This window comes from Equus quagga, chromosome 12, assembly GCF_021613505.1.
Source record: "Equus quagga isolate Etosha38 chromosome 12, UCLA_HA_Equagga_1.0, whole genome shotgun sequence".
In the NCBI taxonomy this organism is placed as follows: domain Eukaryota; kingdom Metazoa; phylum Chordata; class Mammalia; order Perissodactyla; family Equidae; genus Equus; species Equus quagga.
Window position 1 is genome coordinate 89,125,672 of NC_060278.1, and position 20,194 is coordinate 89,145,865.

General features: G+C 51.0%; 1 protein-coding gene and 1 long non-coding RNA gene across 5 annotated transcripts in view; one reads left to right on the forward strand and one right to left on the reverse strand.

The window, feature by feature from the left end:
• Positions 1-1,155: 1,155 nt before the first annotated feature.
• Positions 1,156-17,776, forward strand: TGIF2 (TGFB induced factor homeobox 2). Of its 3 annotated transcripts, none has more exons than XM_046679213.1 (3): positions 1,156-1,314; positions 5,458-5,682; positions 15,044-17,776. In XM_046679213.1, exons 2-3 carry the CDS (start codon positions 5,491-5,493, stop codon positions 15,563-15,565), a joined length of 714 nt encoding a protein of 237 aa, XP_046535169.1. In that variant the 5' UTR covers positions 1,156-1,314; positions 5,458-5,490; the 3' UTR covers positions 15,566-17,776. The 3 variants fall into 3 exon arrangements, with proteins under 3 accessions (XP_046535169.1, XP_046535171.1, XP_046535170.1); XM_046679215.1 differs by lacking the exon at positions 1,156-1,314 and adding an exon at positions 1,401-2,161; XM_046679214.1 differs by lacking the exon at positions 1,156-1,314 and adding an exon at positions 2,193-2,521.
• Positions 3,672-20,194, reverse strand: part of LOC124248761 (uncharacterized) — a 30,357-nt gene continuing 13,834 nt past the window's right edge. For both annotated transcript variants that reach the window (XR_006891131.1, XR_006891132.1), the window contains exon 3: positions 3,672-3,837. This is a non-coding gene — a long non-coding RNA (uncharacterized LOC124248761). The remainder of the gene's footprint in view (positions 3,838-20,194) is intronic.

Genomic DNA, 20,194 nt, shown 5'->3' on the forward strand with positions numbered 1-20,194 from the left:
TTCCAAGCTCAAGGGTCCTAGACATGTGGAACCAGAGGGGAAACCAGAGGCCCAGAAAAGGCCTTGCCCAGTTTTAGTTGGGCTGCCTCTGTGCTGGGCTCCGAGGGGCACGAAGCCTCCCCCGAAGGCCCTGCGGGGTCGGTCAGCAGGTACTTCACAGGATGTGGTAGAGAGCCAAGGGCAGGGAGGAGAGCGCCGGCAGGGTCGGGGAAGACCAAGGGACACGTCCTGGAGCGCAGCTGGGCGTGGTGGGCAGAGGAAAAGGAACCATCCAGGAGCGCCGGGGCCCGGCCGGGTGCTCTGCCTCCTTCAGGCACCTGTCTCAGTGGGCGCCAGTGGGCACCGTAAGGGCTCAGGCTCTCCTGTGGGACCCACCTAGCTGAAGGACGCTGGTCGTCCGTGTGACAAAAAGCAAGCGAAGAGCCTCTGCAGCTCACGGGTAACCAGGGACTGAGATACAACAGCACCACTCCACAACCTAAGGACGGGGCGGACGACACACAAGTGTGCTCAGCGCCCTCGTGTTAAAGACACTCCCGAACGCCGGCCGTTTGCACCTCTGGCCGCCACTCGTGTGCTAGACCCTGGAGCCTGGTGCTTCGGGGTTCTGTCCCAGGCAGCTCGCCACCCGACTCGAAAGGCCTGGAGGGCAGAACAGGAGTCCCCTTCAGAGCCCGGTCCCGGCCAGCGGGGCGTGAACCCCGGGGCCTCAGTTTCCTCTCGGGGCAATGGGAACAATCACAGCGCGGGCGGGAGACCCGGCACAGGGAGGGGACTTACGGACGTCAGGATTTGCATTACTTCTCCTCAGGGTCACGGCCCCCACCCCCAGCGTGGAGCACACAGTAGGCGCTCCGGAAGCGCTCTCCGAAAGGACGCGCGGACCACTTCCTGCCCCCGAGCCGACTCTCCCGAGCCGGGGTCCCCACCGCTCCTCTCCGAGGCCATGTGGCATTCCTGAGGGTGGGGGTGGGCGCAGGAAGAAGGTGCCCTCCCGACCCCGCCCCCTCCGGGCGCGGTGGGCGGGGCGAAGCCCCTCGCCGCCGTCGGCCCGCCCCGCGGGGGGTGGGCGTAGCTCGCCGCGCTCCGCACAAAGTTTGTTTTCTCCCTCCGGGCGGGTGGGGGAGGGCGAGGAGCGCGGGGGGAGGAGAGGGGATCTGACGTCAGGCCGCGAGGTGCTTTCCAGCCGCGAGCTGTCAGGCCGAGTGTCAGGCCCGGCAGGTACGCGGCGCACTCCCCCGGCGCCCCCCGCCCCCTGCCAGGACGCCCCGGACCGAGCCCGAGGCCGCGTGGACGGAAAAGTCGCTCGGAAAAGTCAGTGCGGGGCGCAGGCGGGGGACAGATGGGGGCGGGGGGCGCGCGGACAACTTGGAAAGTTTCTTTTCCTTGGCCGGGCGGGGGAGGGGGCGTCGTCCTGGCGCGTGCGATTGTGGGTGTAGTGAGCTCGATTGTGTTTGTGAGTCCCGACTCCCGTGTGCTGGGGGGGCGGGCTGAGGGGGCTGTCCCACCTCCCGAGAGGAAGCTCGCTCGGGGCCCTTTTGGGGGGCTCAGCTCTCCAGGATCCCACCCCGGGAGAGGGCCGCCCCTGCCCCCGGCTGGGTTGAGCGCGCGAGGGGTGGGTTTGTTTGGTTTCAAAAGTGCAGGTTGCTAACCGCCGGCAGCCCCCCCGCCCCCGCCGCGGCCGAGCCGGGGAGGGGGACCGCTGAGAGTGACAGCTGCGAGTGGGGGCAGCGGGAAGAGCCCAGGGCTGGGGAGCCCGCGCGAGTTCCCCTTTCCTTTGGAACAAAGGAAAGTCTGTCTCTGAGGCATCTGTCACTCCCAGGCGGGCCAAGGAAGCGGGGCGCGTGGGGCCGGCGACCCGAAGAAAGTTTGTGCGCGCCGGGACCCTCGGGCGGGCCGAGCTGAGCCGGGCCTCCGGCGGAGGCAGCGCGCAGTCTCTGGGGCAGGGGGCGGCCAACATGGAGTCTGGGCGCTGGGCTGGGGGTGGGGGGGCGGTGCGGAGGTGGGAGCCCAGCCCCCTCCCCTCCCCCTCCGGGCCGAGTTCGGAGCACAAAGCCGAGCGCGCAGGCTCGGCCTGCCCCGCGCCCCGAAGAGTCAGCCAGCGCCGAGCGGCGGGGGAAGGGGGTGGGAACTAAACTTTTTCCTGCCCCGGGACAGACACGTGAGTCTTCTTTCTTCCAGAGCCCCCGCCTCCCCGGGATTGCGGGCCCGCGGGGGAGCTGGAGCGCCGAGTCTAACGCGGGGTGAGGGGCTGAGGGGTGCAGGCGCCCCGAGCGCAGGCCGACTCCCTGCCGCCCCGGGAGCCATGTGCTCCGACTCGGTCTGGGCCGCGGGGGAGGCTGCGCGCTTTGTGTGAACTGTTGGGAATGCAGCGCGAGTGCGCCGCCCGGGGGAGTGTCGGGCCGAGCTGGGGGAGTTGTCAGAAAGTTCGTGCTGGAGTGGCTGCAGGTCGGCGTCGTGGAGTGTGTAGGAGGGTACACCGGGTGTTGTGTCGAGAGGGTGCTGCCACAGGCCAGTTAGGGTGAGAACTCATCGCTGGGGTGATGACGTCTGGAGTTTTCCCAGTGTGAGAGGTCGCGGGTGGGCGGGTCGGTTGGAGTTCGTGGGTGGGCATATATCCAGGAATTGGGCCGGTTGCGTGGGTACCAGTTGTTGGTGCTAGACGTGGGCTTTGTAAACTGTGTGCGCTGTATCTGTCGGTGAAAATCTTGGGAGTTCCAAGGGCGGAGCGATGGGTTCGTACCAGTTATCTGAGTGCTGTTAGAAAGTTGCCAGGTGTGAGTGTGGGGTGTGTATGTGGGAAACCTCCGGGGTTTGTAGCGGACTGCGGTAGGACACCATGGTGGAGAGAGAAGCCTGTATAGACTGAGGAGTCATCTCCACGGGCCACCCCTGTAACTCTGCAGACTAGGCCTTGGCTGGTGGCCAGGGTGGAATTTGTACAGATAACCTTGAGTAAACTCACAGCCTGCCAGGGCTGCATCCCTGAGCCCAGCTCCCCACTGTCCGGGCCAGTGAAACCTCAGAAGCCTGACCTCAGAAAACAGCTCTTGGTGCTGAGTGGCACCTCTAACCAATGCCTCTCTCACCTCCAGGTGGCCTGGCTGGGAGGGTAGACCCTTCCCTCGAAAGCCTGGCCTAGCCAGCCAGATATCTGGGCTCTGGCCCAAGTCGAGGAAACAAAACCTGGGAGATGCCAGAGTCTGTTGGCCCAGCCTGCTGGGGAGCTGTTAAAAGGCTGAGGAGGGAGGAGCCTTGAGATCCTGGCATCAGCTTGGCCTAGAACTTTTGGGTTTAAAATGTAAATCTCTTAGGCATGTGTGAACAAGAAGTTTGTCAGGGGGATGAGCAACTGAGTTGGGTTGTCTAGGGACAACCTTCCTTCATTTGACAGGTGAAGAGGGGGCTCAAATCCAGAGAGGGAAGGACACTTGTCCATGGTCACACAGCCAAATTGGAGGGCCCAGAGCCCAGGCTTGTTCATTTATCTGGGTTTTTGTTTTTTTTTTTAAACAAGGCTTTTCTGCCTTGCCATCAAATACAATCTTCTTCCACTTTCTTTCTTTTGTTTTTTTTTTAAAGATTTTATTTTTTCCTTTTTCTCCCCAAAGCCCCCCGGTACATAGTTGTATATTCTTCGTTGTGAGTCCTTCTAGTTGTGGCATGTGAGACGCTGCCTCAGCGTGGTTTGATGAGCAGTGCCATGTCGCGCCCAGGATTCGAACCAACGAAACACTGGGCCGCCTGCAGCAGAGCGCACGAACTTAACCACTTGGCCACGGGGCCAGCCCCGTTATCTGGGTTTTTGAGGAGTTGATTCTGGGACCAGGCCAGGGGCTAGATGACAAAGAAGAATGTCTGAGATACAACCAGTAGGGATGACTCAACACTCTCTCTGTAGGGCACACACTAGGTACACAGTAAATATTACGTGGATTACTGTAGGACCATGGTGATTGACAGATTTTCCAGACTTCTCACTGGGTCTTGGGAGACCTGGGAGAAAGATGGTATCAAATCGGGGGCAGGGGTTGGGGGGAGCACATTACCTTGGTCCAAAGGCTTCGTCTATACCATATCCCGGAGGTGAGGTTTTTTTTTTTCCATAACAGCTTTATTGAGATATAAATCACATACCATACATCTTACCCATTTAAAGCAAACAAATCAGTGGATTTTAGTTTATTCACAGCTATGCTATCGACTATCACAATTGACTATCAGCACAGTCAATTATAGGACTTTTTTTTTTTTTGCTAAAGAAGATTCACCCTGAGCCAACATCCACACTAATCTTACTCTATTTTTAGGATATGAGCCACCAGCACAGCATGGCCACTAATAGAGTGGTATAGGTCCACGCTGCGGAACTAAACCTGGGCCGCCAAAGCGGAGCATACAGAACTTAACCACTAGGCCATCGGGCCTGGCCCTACAGGACATTTTTATCACCTCAAAAAGAAACTCCATACCCTTTAGGTATCACCCTTCTATCCCCCTCTAGCCCATTCTGGACATTTCATAAAAAATGGAATCATATGTGATTTTTGTGACGTGCTTCTTTCACTTAGTGTAATATTTTCAAGGTTCATACACATTGTAGCATACAGGCCTTCGGTCCTTTTTTTTTCTTTCTTTCTTTTGGTGAGGAAGATTGGCCCTGAGCTTACATCTGTGCCAACTTCCTCTATTTTGTATGTAGGATGCCGCCTGAGCATGGCTTGATGAGGTCCACGCCCGGGATCCAAACCCACAAATCCCGGGCCACTGAAGCGGAGTGTGTGAACTTAACCACTATGCCACTGGGCCAGCCCAGGACTTCATTCCTTTTTGTGGCCAAATAATACTGCACATTTTGTTTATCCATACATCTGTTGATAGAGGCTTGGGTTATTTCCACCTTTTGGCTGCTATGAATGATGTTGCTATAAACATTTGTGTACAAGGTTTTGTGTGGACATAGGTTTTCATTTGTCTTGGGTAGATATACCTAGGAGTGAAATTACTGGGTCACATGGTAACTCTGTTTAACAGTCACAGTATCTTGGGCGGCTTTCCTGATCTCCCTGGGCCTTGGTTTTCTCATCTATAAAATGATGATAATAGTAGTGTCTCTCTTAAAGGGATTTGTGAGGATTGAATGAGATATTAAATGTAAAGTGCTCAATACAGAGCAGGGAAAAGAGACATCAGTGGTAGCTGTAATTATTTCTAGTCTGGTACAGCTTATTAATGAGCTGCCATTTATTTCAGTAGTCATCTACCGGCCCCATGAAATGGAGGCATTTTGGACTCATCCCTTCTTGCTTGCTTAGGCTGTGTGGCCTGAGACTCTGAATTGCGATTCCCCCATTTCTGGCATCCCAGGCTCTAGTGATGGTGTGTTTGGAGACTAGAAAAAGGGTGAGAGGCAGTGCATGGTAATAATGTCCCCATCCCCTCTGCCACTTGTTCCAGGCTTGCCAAGATCCAGCCTAGCCCCTAGACACCATGTCAGACAGCGATCTGGGCGAGGATGAAGGCCTCCTCTCTCTGGCAGGCAAGAGGAAGCGAAGAGGGAACCTGCCCAAGGAGTCAGTGAAGATCCTCCGGGACTGGCTCTACTTGCACCGCTACAACGCCTACCCCTCAGAGCAGGAGAAGCTGAGCCTTTCTGGACAGACCAACCTGTCAGTGCTGCAGGTAAGGAGCGGGTAGCAGGAGGCCTGGGTTCCAGTCCTATCCCAGCCCTGGCACTGACTCACTGTGTGGCCTTGGGCAGTCAGTTCTCTCTGCGTCTCAGTTTCTTCTTGGGTCAGATGAGAACATCTACTCTCCCTGCCTCCAGGGAAGACAGTGGTGTGAAATCATTGCAGCTAGATTTCAGATTTTGGAGCATTCTGAAGAGGCAAAGAATTGTTAGTAATGTCCAGGTGCCATCATTAACATTGGAGGCAGTGGGAAGGTGAGAAGGCATTGGGTGTCTGGGAATTGGCCCCCAGACCCAGAGCAGTGCTTGGATAGTGACTTGGTTGCAGGGGGCAGCTGGTGATCTGCAGCATGGTTAAAAAATGAGTCAGAGTCACAGTCAAGCAAAAGGCAAAAGTCAGAGTTCTGGGTTCAAAACCCAGTTCTGCCACATAGCAGCTGGGGACCACATCTTGATTTCCCCATCTGTAAAGTGGGGGTTAGAATCTCCCCTGTGTGACTGAACCGTTGTGAGGAACAGATTCAGAACTGGGTATGAAGGTGCTTTGTAAACCATGCACATGAGCACACTCAGAAGATCGTGTGAGCCACTTTGTGTCAGAGTGCAAGGTTATTATCTCCTCTGAATTGCCCGACTGCCCACCTGCAGCTGTTCTGGTTCTGCTTTCATGGTGCTGAGGCAGGACACCCTGGACTTCCACTGCCTTGCCTCCAGTTTGGCTGCACCTACCTGGGAGACACAGAGCAGGCCCTCAGCCTAGCAAAGACCCACCTCCCACCCCAATGGCCCCCACTGCTCCCTTTCCACCTCTGTAGTTTTCTAGCCCGTTACTTGAATCCGTGGTACTGTCCTTCCCTCCTTCCCTGACCTCACTTGGAGCCTCCCACATCTTCCCAGCTCTCGTCCCTCCTGTGAAGCCTCATGGTGAGTATTCAGCCCTCAGAACTCCTGTCACCTGACTTTATACTCACTGGGCAGTGGTTAATCGGAGTCTGTCTACGACAAAGGCTCTAGAGTTACAGACCCTGACTCAGATCCCATCTTCTCCACAAGAGGAAGCCTGGACCTTGGCCAGTCACTGCCTCCTCTCTGAGCCTCATGTGTCTTCATCTGGAAAACGGATATGGTTGTACCACTTTCATAGCTTGTAAGGAGGAGGAACTGAGAAGAAGAATTCAAGGCTCACTGTGAGGTGTTCGGCACAGAGTTTGTGCTTCTCCTCTCCTTTTCACCCTCATCTCTTCCACATCATAGGTCTTGGACTGAGCCCAAGTGTCTAGCAGTGCCTGTCATCTCACAGTGTACTGCCAAATACCCTACTATGCCCAGCTCTATGCTGGACAGAGTTGGGATCTCAGAGAGGAACTAGACACATTCCTACCCTCAAGGAGTATATAGTCTGGGATGGGGAGCAAGGGAAGACCTGGCCACTGATGTTTGCAAAAAATGATCACAGCTGGGACAGAAGTCAGCAGAAAACCAGGGCAGGGCTTCTGAGCCAGCCTGGAGCCTCAAAAGGCCTCCCAGAAGAGGTGGACTTGAACTCAAAGGATGTAGAACACAGGCCAGAGGCTGGAGCCTGAAAGTCAGGATTACTTAGCTGCTTTGCTGATCTTCCTGCCTCCAGCCTTGTTCCTTCAGTACATTCTCTTGGACACAAAAGTGCAAATCTGATTGTGTCACACACTCCACAGACCCCACTGTCCTCAGGATAGAGTCCACACTCTTAGGAGCTTACTCATCTCTCAGTTGTTCCTGTCCCTGGAGCCCTTGAACTCTTAGGCCTCCAGGCCTTCTCCTTTGGCTTCTTCTGACCTTTCTGAACCTGGCTCAGTCTGTTTAAGCATTTTCTCATGAAAGCATTCTCTGGCTCTTCCTGCCTAGGTTTGAGGCCACTGCTATGTATTCCCAGTATGCCTCATACCTGTGCTCATACAAGTGTGTCAAATCACTTGTCACACTGTATTGAAATTGCTTTTTTGTCAGGGGCACAGTTTCTCAAATCTGAGTAATGTACCAACTCCTTTTAAAGAAAACATTTTTCATGGACCCCCCCCCAACATGTTGACTTGAGTCATTTTTATTATCACATCACTTAAGCACGTACAACCAGAAAACTGGGTTTAAAACTTCTTGCTTTTGCTCTTATACACAACTATAAAATAACCAAGCAGCTTTCCAAAGTTAAATAAATGTAAAACCAATGAGATTCCATATAACCACATTAATATAAAGTGGATGGTGTCTGCTGACAGAGCTGTGGCAAGTAAGCTGACAGAGGCACTGACTCCAGAGTTGAGCAGGTCTGGGTTTCCAAAGGCCACGGTACTCCTACTCCCCATCAAAATAGAAACACAAAGCCAAAACATTCTTGTGGAGAACTAGTGGACCCCTAGGACGACATATCCCCAGCTCCCACTTAGAGAAATATAGGTCTGGGGTGAGGCTTAGCTGCTGGATCCCAGCATCTCCTGGTGAGTGGGATTCCAGCGGTGGCTACCCTGCTCTAGAGTCATGCTGAGAGTTAAGGAGCAGTGGGGACCATCTGGCACTCCTTGATGGAAACTGTACCACGAACCTCAAACGGTCCCAGCCATACACCTCTGTTTGGAGGTCTCACAGGCACCTCAGATTTCCTTATTGATAAGTGATAACTTTGCCAAGCTGGCTCCTTCCCTTTCTGGGAGTTTCCCCTAGATAAGCCTTTCTCAGCTCGTTTGGTCAGTCAGCAATTCCTATACATTTACTCCTTAAGTATTTCTGGAATATGGCTTCTTTCCTACCACAGTCCAACCTATCATTGATCACTTGTCACTGCCCTACTGAAAACCCTTTGATGGCTCCTGCCAACCCAACAACATCACCTGTCCCTATCTGCATAGTGGGCCTCATCCCTGGCCCCCCCATTGCTGCCACACTGATGTTTACCCCAGACTACTTTGCTCCCACCCCTGACCAGGGAGACTCCCAACCCTTAGAGGAGCTGTGTGCTCCACAGCACCTGGACTGGGCCAGCCTTTGGACACTTGCCTAGAATTGCTTTTTAGGACACACTAAGCTCCAGAGGCCTGGTCTTATTTATCACTATATCCTACATGTTTAGCTCAGTGCCTTGTATCTGGTAGGTGCTCAGAAAATAATTGTCGTCAAAGTGACAGGATACGAAGATAAACTTGGAAATGTCAACAGTCAGGAATTCAGAAGTAAGGAAATGTAGTGGCTCCTCAATCTGGAAAAGTTGGCTTAAGTCCCTTGAGGCACTTCTTTTTCCCATATCTAATTTTTAAAATTTCACTGTTTATTAAGAAATTTGCAAATATCCACAAAAGAGCATATTATAATGCACCCCTGTACCAATCACCTGGCTTGACAAGCATCAACTTTTGCCAAGCTTGTTTTTTCTCTCCTTGGAGACATCTCTCTTTTTGTCTCCTTTAACCCGCCCCGGAGCGATCTCATTAGCAAGTCAATGAGTCATTTAACTAACTGGTTTGCTGGTACTTGCCCGGGGCTAGGCAGTTGGGAGGGTCAGACCAAAAAAAAAAAAGTCCTTTGTGAAGGATTTTCACAGGTTCCTGTGACACCCTTTAAGCCCAGTTATTGCTGTGGTTTCTGACTGTCCTAAGGGGCTGCCTCTTGGGGAGGGAAGGTGAGCGTGGCAGGGAGGTTCAGGCCTCATTCCTGACTCTGTATTAGCGATTGGGGGTACACTTATGCCAGGCCCACTGCTGTGTGCTGGAAACACAGCTGTCAAACAGGCACTGTCCCTGCTTTCGGGTAGCCCCCAGGGGGAGGGGAGACATTATTTAAAGGTCTAAGAATTCAACGTAATTCATTACCAGTGTGGTGTCAGCTGAGCTGCCCTGGTGGTTAGGAAAGGCTTCTCTGGGGAAGCTGTATTTGAATGGAGTCCTGACGGACTCGAAGGAGTGTGGAGGTGAGGGGCAGCAGTCCCTCTGGTGTGGAGCATAAGGCAGGAAAGGAGCCTGGTGCAGAAGTTGTGGCCTGCTGTGTGGCGTGGGCTGGCCTAGTCCTCAGTGATGCTTTATCGATGGAAGCTGCTCTCCTTACTGTGGCTTCAAAGCTAGCTGCCTCCCACTTCTTTGCACTGGCAACCTCTGTCTCCCCACCTTCATCTGTGTGTATATATTTTTTGAGCTTCTGTGTAAGTTTTTTTGCTTAAATAAAGGGTTCGACCTACCAGGACAAGTCAAACCAGCAGGTTAAAACATTGGTTCCTAAGCCTGGGCAGCAGAACTCTGGGGAGCTTGTTCAAAAACACATTCCTGACCCTGTCCCCCGTCCTCATCGGATCTAGAAAAGCTGAAGAAAAAGATATGTTTTAAAATTACCCTCAAGGTGATTCTAATACAGCCAGCTGCCTTTAAGAGCACCTGGATATGGGTGGTCACAACACAAATGGAGGTACCATGATGTTTGGGAAAGGTCTCTCCACATCTTCACTTCTCTCCCCTCTTTTGCTTCTGTCTCTCACAGCTGAAAAGACATGAAAATTAAAGCACTTGTCGCCTTCTTGAGATGCTCCACCCTCGTGGCCTTCCTCAGCTTCCTGGTGCCCCTCCCACTCCCATTTGATTCCTCCCTTGTCCTTCATCTCAGCTACTGATAAAAAAATACTGGCAGGACAGCAGCCTTTCAGATAGGGCCCAGTTTTATAGTAGAGACAGGCTTTCAGGCATCCAGCCTGTGTTTTGCCATATCAATCACAGAATTCACCTTGGCATTTTCCCTACCACCTCCCCAAGGACCTTGAGTGGGGGCACGTCACGTGCTCTTTTTCTGACTTAGGCATGGGTCGGACAGCTGGAAGGAGCTACAGAAAATCCCGATAGCCCGTTGTCACAGCTGGCACTGGCGGTGCATTCAGGCCTCCTGCCTTTGCCTGACCCCCTCAGCTGTGCATTTCTATCGGATGAGAAGACAAAATAGACAGGCTGCCAAGTTTTCTGTGGACCAGGGTGAGCATGTGAGGGAGTATGCTTGTGGCGGGGGGGGGGGGTGTTTTTCTCCTGTTCTCTTCTCTGAATTATAAGCCAAAATGGGAGGTGCAGTGAGGGGCTGAATGCCCACACAGCTGCTAGAAAATGCCCAGGCTCAGTCCCAGAGACTGCTTTCTCAACAAAACACTTGTCCCTACTTCGCTTGCCCCAGGTTACTGTGACCCGACCATTTCCTCTGCATGCAGGGGTGAGGTAGAGAGGTGCAGTGCTCTCCTGCAGCACAGGTGGCTGAGGAGGCAACTGTGGAGATGGAAGCATCTGAGCAAGGAGAAAAGGCCTCAGGCTGACTCTTCAGTCTTTTCACCTGGCAGTGGTGGTTGCCTAGAACCAGGCTATCTGGATCAGAGCCCCGCCTTTGCACTTGTGGCCTTGAGCAAGCTACGGAACCCCTCTGCTCAGGGCCTCTGTTTCTTCAGCAGTTCAACGGATAAAATGGAGAGCATCACAGAACCCGTCTGATAGGCTGTTGAAGACTAAATGAGTAATTAGATGGGAAATGTTTAGAACAGCACCTGCTATGTTTTGTGTTTAACAAGTGTTTGCTTTTAGGATTATGATGATGATGATTCAGCTCCCCGTTCTGTTCCTCTGTTTGGTAAGACAGAGCAAAGCAGAGTAAGAACAGCAGTAGGGGCCCTGGAGCCAGGAGACATGGGTTTGAGTCCCAGCTCTGCACTTGGTAGCTGTGTTACTCTGGGGAGGTTCTTTCATCTCTTCGAGTTCCTGTCCCCTCTTTAGTACTTTGGGGACACTGCTCACTACCTTCTAGGCTTGTATGCAGATTAAACATAATGCAGGTGAGATAGCCGGCATGATACCTGGTATCAGAGATGCTAAATTAGCTCCCTTCATTCGTTTCACCCAAGCTGTTCAGCCTTACCTCTCCTTGGGGCCTCCCTGCAGCTCTAGCCAGGCTTCAGCTCAGCCAGTGTCTGTTGATGCGGGCTTTTGTGTGTGCGCTCAGTTGCACTAGGAGGACCATATAGGTAAAGAGGGGCCAATGAGAACCCAGGGGCAGGGTCCTTTCAGGCTGGAATAGAGAGGGAGAGGATCACAAAAAAGCTGTGGCTCTGCCCTGCCCAGGAGTTTTCCCAGCCTGACAGGGCCAAGGGTCTAGTGTTGTCCTCAGGTCACCTATGGAGTGAGTACATTTGCAGCCTGCTGGGTCAGGAGCCAGGCCAGCTCCTGTCATAGGTGGCTATCCCTTTGGCTGGGTAGAGGCAGACAGACAAAGTCCACGGGAAGATGGTACCCAAGGGCTTGCCTGCATATGAGTCAAGAAAGATAATGGGTAGGGGAAGAAACTGGTACGGGGAGCCCTAAGGAGAGCCAGGCCTTTGATCCATCCAGCAAACATTAGAGGAATGTTAGGCATTGCTGCAGCCCACTCAGTTCCTAACATCCCAGCACACGAGAGGGGATAGGGAGGGAGTTCCTGTTTTTTCTTCCAGCTACAGCAGCTGACACATGCTCCGTAAGTACCTGTTGATAAACTAAGGAGAGAAGAGATAGGACTAGCAGGACCTAGAGTGTGAAATTTAGGTCAAAGGGCCTATTTAGGCCCTTTAGTGGTTTACCCTGGTGTTCTAGCCTAGTGGGATCAGTCCTGCCTGCTTCTGTCACTTCCTTAAACCAAACCCTGTCCTGCCTCAGGACCTTGGTATTCACTGTTGCCTCTGTCTAGAACATTCTTCCCTCAGCTTTCTGTATCACTGGCTCTTTCTTATCCTTTAGTTTTCACCCTTCCCAGACCCCTTATCTACGGAAGACTATCTTACCTTTATTTGCTACCCTTTTATTCCTGTCTGTTTCCTTCCTGGCACGTACTGGTGGCTAGGCACCGTATTTCTTCATTGCCAGTCTCCACAGCTAGATGGACTGTAAGCTCCACAGGGCAGAGTGTATGTCTGTTTACTTCACAGAGGCATCCCCAACACCAAGAACTGGGCCTGGCACATAGTAAGCGCTCAATAAATATTATTTGAGTGAGCTCCTGAATCTTTGAAAGGGAGATCAACAGGAAAGTGAGAAGTTCTAACTTGACTGTTCTAGTGAATAAAATAAGCTGGGCTCTGGGGCCCTGTGACAGCCTGAGAGAAAGATTCAGAGAGAAGGGACTCTCCTCCAGATCCAAAGGCCCAGGCTTGGGCATCCCTGGCTGGAGGTGGAATCCTGCCTGACTTCTCCAGACTGAGCTTTAAGTACGTTCTTTAGTAAAATGGGAATTGATCAAACTCTTAAGGCTGAGGTAACTATTAGAAGAAAATTGTGTAGATGTACATTGCTCAGTAAATAGCAGCTATTGGTAAGCTCTTCTCAGTGAAAGCTCCCAAAAAGATGCCTAGATGTGTGGCTATCTACTAGGCCACACCCCCCACACACCCACAGTTTCTAATGTATCTTTTCTGCTTCTTCTGAGTTGGCAAGAAAGTGATTAGGCAGCTTTTCCCTTATGGTGGCCCCTCCAGTGGAGGGCAAGAGGGAGAAGGACTTGGAAAAAATGCTAGGGGGTTATATTTGCCTGTTTAAGACAATTTTTAAAACACGTTTTGTATTTATGAGTTTACACCAGCCATGCAGCTAACAAACTGTTTTCTAGTCTAATCCATAACTATATTTAAGTAATGCCCAGGTGAGCTACTATAGGTTCCATCTTGCCACATCTCCTGGTCTACTCCACATCTTAGGAGTAAATGAGAGGAAAGAGGGTATAACTGGTTGATCTTTTAGATAGTCAAGAATGATGCCACGATTAGGTGCCTGCTGCTCTCAGGTGTGCAGAAACTATTCACACTCTTCCTGAACAGTTATCGACCCTGATGGTGTCATTCATGCACGTATGAAAAGAAACTGCTAGGCCCTACGCCAGCCGTAGTTGAATAGAGATACGTTTTGAATCCATTCCTCTGCTCTGGCCCTCTCTCTAATATCTTTGGTCAGCCAAGACTTAGAGGAGTAGGCATTCTCCAGATGGAGAAGAGAGCATTCCAGAAAGAAGGAATGTGATGTATAAAAGGCATGGAGCTATTGGGGGGGAAAAAAGAATAGGGCCTGAATGAGGGCTACTGAGCAATTTCACATGCTGAAGAATAAAAGGGCTGGAAAGATACGCGAGGGTTTTTTAGCACCCAGGCTCAGGAGTCTGGACTGGATCCTGAAGGCAGTAGGAGTCAAATGGCAGGTTCCTAGAACAGGAGTAACAGTCGCTGCATTTTAGAAAGAGAAGTGACAACCAGTGAAGAGGCTGGATTGGAGGGCCATGAAACTGGAGACTGTTAAAGAGAGTCCAGACAGATACGGGACAGGGTGCTAGATATGTCTTGGCTTTGCAGCATACCACTTAACAGTGAGAAATTTTGTGCCTCACGCATAGGTCTAAAAAAATTGATTTAAACAATCAGCTAGACAAGAATGGGGTTAAGGTTAATGGTAGCTTTCTCAGCAGCATGTGGCGGGGGGGGGGGGGGGACTTAAGGATGTTGATTGAATGCACATTCAGCTGGAGCCACTGGTTGTGGTTTTGCTTGGAAAGAATTTTTTCTTCTGACAGTAACTTGGTGTCTTTGTGGCTCTTTCTCTGGTCCACAGCAAGACTCTGCTTTAGACACTTAGGAGTGAATCATCCTTGGCAGTATCCCCTCCTCTTTCATTCACCCATATCCAGTTGGACACCAGGTCCTGTCATTTCCAGTTTCCCAAATAGATCGAACATTCGTCATCTTCTCATCACTTCCCTTAACGTAATTTGAACTACTAACCTTTCTCCCTGCTTCTACTCTGTTCTCCACATAGCAACCCTCTTTTGCTTAAAACCCTCCTATGGCTCCCTGTTGCCCTTAGAATAAAGAACCAAATCCCCACCATAAGAGGTAACCTCTAGTTACCACTCTGAGCACCAGCCATACAGGCCTGTCTTCTCTGAGTTCCTCATAGGCACTCTGCTGCCACCCGACACAGGGTCTTTTCAGAAGTTCATCCCTCTAAATCCAGTTCTCCCTTCCCGCCTCCCACCTGTACTACCGCTTATCCTTCAGATCACAACTTACCAGCCATTTCCTCAGAGACTACTACTCTCAGTCCACAGAGGCTAGATTAGCTCTTCCCATTATGGTCTCCAACAGCACCACTGTACCTTCCCTTCACTGGCTGAATCACAGTTGCAATTTTATATTCATTTGTATGATTTCTTCTTTAACCCTCTCTTCCCAACATGAACCTGAGGGCGGGGATTGTGTCTGTGGCATTTGCTGCTGTGTTCCTGGAGCCTGAAACATAGGCACTTCATAGCTGGTTTTGATTGCGTGAACTGACCAGTCTCTCATATTCATTCCAGATATGTAACTGGTTCATCAACGCCCGGCGGCGGCTTCTCCCAGACATGCTTCGGAAGGATGGCAAAGACCCCAACCAATTCACCATTTCCCGCCGCGGGGGTAAGGCCTCAGATGTGGCCCTCCCCCGTGGCAGCAGCCCCTCGGTGCTGGCTGTGTCTGTACCAGCCCCCACCAATGTGCTCTCCTTGTCTGTGTGCTCCGTGCCACTCCACTCAGGCCAAGGGGAAAAGCCAGCAGCCCCCTTCCCACAAGGGGAGCTGGAGCCCTCCAAGCCCCTGGTTACCCCTGGCAGCACACTCACCCTGCTGACCAGGGCTGAAGCTGGAAGCCCCACAGGTGGACTCTTCAACACGCCACCGCCCACACCCCCAGAGCAGGACAAGGAGGACTTCAGCAGCTTCCAGCTGCTGGTGGAGGTGGCGCTACAAAGGGCTGCTGAGATGGAGCTTCAGAAGCAGCAGGACCCGTCGCCCCCATTACTGCACACTCCCATCCCCTTAGTCTCTGAAAACCCCAAGTAGGCATCTGCCAACAGGGGTGCTCGAGGCTCGAGCCAGCTGTCCTGGGTTTCCGTTTTGGTTCCCCTTCATACAGAGGGTTTTCTTTGGATCACTGCCAAACATCAGGATCATCTCCTCTGTTCAGAGGTCTTCAGCAGGAAGACGCCAGCTGGTGTCACTGCACTGTGATGGGGACCTCTCCTCTGCTGACTCTGCCGTTTCTCCAGGCGTCCTCAGTGATGAGACCAAGAGATTTCGGAGACAGGCATGGTGCTGCTGCTGCTGCTTCTCCAGAGAATCCCCAGGACCCCTTTGTTCCAGCCCGTTTTCCTGGGCTGGGCGCAGGAAACCTGCCAAGTTCAGACCTATGCTGGGTCCAAGTTGCCCCTGAGCTGGGCCTCTTTTTGTTAAGCCAGGTGTGGACATTCCAAGTTCATAAGTGTGAACAAAAGAAAAGAATCCAGCAGATGTAACAGAACCGACTCCAGTTGAATGTTTAGGTTTTCACTGAACTTTGTGTTTATTTTTCCCTTTTTGCTGTGGTCTACATTAATGGGAGTAGTTAGCCGAGGTGTGGGGAATCAGAGTGTGCTGCGTGCTGGAGTGTCATGAACTGGGAATGATCCGCCACTGCAATTGGTGACTGTTTGACAAGGAAGGAATATTTTTATTTTGGGGACCAGCAAAATCTGCAAAATTCCAAATGGTTGTTTTATTCTTGGTTTGGTTTACAAAAAAAAAAGCAGAAAAAAACTTTTATGGGCTTTGACTTTTCTGCATCAGGCACAGAAGGGGATAAAGCCACAACCAGAGTGAGGGTCCAACAGAGAATCTGACCAAACCTTCTAGGCGCAGAGCAGAGAAGGATGATAAAACCAGAGAGGTGTTTGTTTTTATTTTTGTTTTTACTGTATTTTGGGGGGGTGGGGGATGTAAGCTAGACTGAGGCAGTGGGGTTTTTTATTTCTCTTTAATATTTCCCCCCTCTTTATCCTTGAAAGCTTTGCCCTGCAGCCTGAGTTTTGAATTCCTTTAGGAACTTGGATCAGTGGGGCCAGAATGTCAGAAGCTCCCAGAAACTCCTACTTGGAGAGAAGTGAGCCATCTACTGGTCAGGAAGCCCTTTTAGCTGACTCAGACAGGCAGCTTTTCCCACGATGGTGGCAGGAAACTATTCCTGGAGGAAGCAGGGAATAGAAGCCCCAGCTGCCTGAGGAACTGCCTTCAGAGGAGGCTGGGGTCGCAGTGAGTGCCTTTGTGTTGCACCTTTCTTTAAATGAGTTGCAAAGGCTCCTGCCCTGAACTTCACAGTGAAAAGATCACAGTTGATCTTATTCTCCTCCCTCCTCCCCATTTTTTATTTTGCTGTTTCATTGCTGACAGCATTCGACAGCAATATACCCCATCTTTATATATCCTAAGAAACACTAATCCTAGGTTATTATTAGCTGAAATATTTTTGTTCTGAATAAGATTGTTACTGGGCCAAAAGATAGGTCAGGAGCCCCAGCCTGTAGTTTCCTGAAGTTGCCAAGTCAGGCACATGGGGGAGAGTTCCTGGGTGTTGGCTGACTTGGGTGGGCCTGGCCAGGAGAAAGGCAGCAACATATGCTCTGTCCTTTCTGGAATGATCCCTGCAGCCTTCAGGGAGGCTCCCCCACTTCTGAGTGGCTTGGCCCATCCATTGCTGTGGGAGCAGGGATTGGTTATTTAAGGAGAGGGAGCTTTGTTTTCTGTGAGTAAGCAAGTTTCCTAGGCTCCCTCTTCTGCCTCTCCTGCCTGCTCCTTGCATGCCCCAGGGGGATCAGGGATCCTCACCCTCCTGAGGCCCAGCTGGGGAAGAATAAACATGGCAGCTTCAAGGTTAGTTGAAGCTGCTATTTGCCCAGCTTCTTCCACCCAACCCATGTCTGAGCCCAGGTCTGGTGTGACTGTTGCAAGATGCTTGTAGCAGGGGATTCTGGAAGTGTATTGGGCTGGGGTGGGACTTTTCCTTCCCACAGTGCACTAAGCAGTGGAGGTGGTGAGGGGTGAGAGAGCCATGCTGCTGAATTCTGGTTGGCATTCCCCCCTTGTGCAAGATGGGGAGGCTGGGGGTGGGGCAGCCTCTACTTGGTTTAGTTGTGAGGCGAACCTGGAGGAGAAGCACAGTTACCCCGTTGAATTCTTTGAGCAAAAAACTACTGTAAATAACTTGTTTTTGTCTTTTGTCAAATAAAGTTGTTTTTGGTTTTTGTTTTGTTTTGTTTTAAAGCAGAACCAGACTGATCCACTGTGACCCTGGGCCCAATCTGGAGACAGGGCAATTGCTGAGTTCTTACTCTGCCTTACCTTTTTCACTTTCCCTCTAGTAGCCACCTGTAAGAGCTGTGTGCCCTGCATCCTTATTTCCTTGGCCTCAACCCGGTTCCATAACCCATTCATCACTGTGCAGGGGACATATGCATCCCAAGCTGGACCAATCTCCCCTGGGAGCAACAGTCAAGTTTTGGGGTTGCTAAGTGGTGAGGGAACTTAAGGGAGCTGGCCACTTTGTCCTCCCCATCTCCTAATGAAGAAAGAACATGACTGCAATATGAAGCCAGCACAGAAAGAAGCAGAGATGAGATGGATGCTCTAGTCATGTGTGAAACCAGTATCACTTCTGGACTTCCTATTATGTAAGCTAGTAAATTCCCCTTTTTGCTAGCTGTGGGTTGCATTTCTGTCATAATGAAATGAGTATACCTTGTAATTGCAGGCCAAACAATGCAAAATCAAGGTCTGCAACAGTAAACAGGGAGTCTTGCTATGTGCCTGGGCCGACGCAATGTTCATTATCCTTTAATTTTCGTACATACACACGCACACGCTCACACTCATAAAAGAAGTGCGATGCCCTTCTCATAGGTAAAGAAGCTGGAGATTTAAGTTACTTGCCTGAACTTACACAGCCACTGGAGCTAGGAAATGAATTCAAGTCCGTCTTGCTTGAAGGTCACCCTGAGGTCTACCCAGCCCTTATTCGAACTAGTGATGGGCAGTTCACCACCTATTGGCATCCAGCTGTCTCACATGGCTTAGGCTAAGCATGAGAAGTTTCGTCTACTAAACCAAACTGGCTTCCTCCTGATTTCTCCCCAATATACCTGGATGGCGGATACAGAATCTCTCCCACGGGACACCCTCCTTTAGGAATTGGAGACGGAGTCTCCCCAATCGAGCTATCCAGATTAAAGAGCCCCAAATCCAAGCTCCTGGTTTCCCCACTTCCCTCTGTCAGTATCCCTCAAACTGGACACTTGGTCCTGGGACTTGACAGAACAAGAACATGCTGGAAGGGCTCTTCAAAATAATACTTTACATCGGGAAAATGAATATGAATATTCCCCTAAACGGGGAAGTGATTTGGATGGTTTGACTGCCTCAGGAGAGATGGCTTCTTACAAATACTTTTCAAAGAACTGAAACTAAAAGTGTCTTCATCAAGCTTCAAACTAATGATCCCTGGAGTGAGCAAGCACTCTAACTAATAAAAGCTGACAGGGATAGTGTGGCTAGGGCCCTTCTCTAAGCTAGGAATGTTACCTAAGGACATCTACCTTTCCTGGAAGGGTCTCATTTAGGAAATAGCTTTTAACTGCATTTCTGCTCCCTGGTCTTGAGTACCTGCTGTTGGGTTGGCTACGGATTACCTGACCCCCTCTTTACACCTCTATTCTTAAGGGGATCATGATGATGCTTCAAGTCCTTGGGATCGATGTAAACTTAGACCCTGTATCAAGTAGTAAAAAAGGAAAAAAAAAAAGTTCTGATGGGGGTGGGTATGCCTTTAGACTGGTGATCAAAGGATCCTTTCTACTGTGTTTCAAAGTGTGGTCATTTCTCCATGGACCCCAAGCCTCACAGACCCCACTGGGAAACTTTTCCCCAACTTGACCCCATTAATAAAAATCTCTAGGGGGGTTACTCAGAACTCTGGATTTAAAAAGTACACTCTAGATTGGAAGCTGCTCATGTGAAAGCTCCCAGAGGGCAGGAGCCAAGTCTGCCTCAGTGTGGCTGTGACCTCACTATGGCTGTGACCTTGCTATATTAGCCACTAGAGCTGTAGTGATTAAGTTCTAGAACTCAGGGGGTGTGGAAATAATCATCATCACTGCTCCCAATGTCACTAGTTTCCAAAGCACTTCTCTAGGAGCTAAGCCTGGGTTCAAATTCTGGCTGTCACTTAATTAGCTGTCAATTACCATTGACAAGTCAATTCACCACTCAGTTTCCTCATCAGTAAAATGGGAATAGTAATATTCACCTTTTTTTTAGAATGTTTTCATTTATTTTATTTTATTTTTGTTGTTGTTGAGGAAGATTCGCCCTGAGCTAACATCTGTGCCAATCTTCCTCTGTTTTGTATGTGGGATGCTGCCACAGCATGGCTGATGAGTGGTGTAGGTCCATGCCAGGGATCCAAACCTGTGAACCTAGGCCACCAAAACAAAGCATGTGGAACTTAACCACTACGCCATGGGGCCAGCCCCAATATTCACCTCTTACAAGAATGAAAAAGGATAATCCATGGGGTTAGCCCTGTGGCCTAGTGGTTAAGTTTGGTGCACTTCACTTCAGCTGCCCGGGGTTCATGGCGGTGGCCATGCTGTGGCAACAACCCAT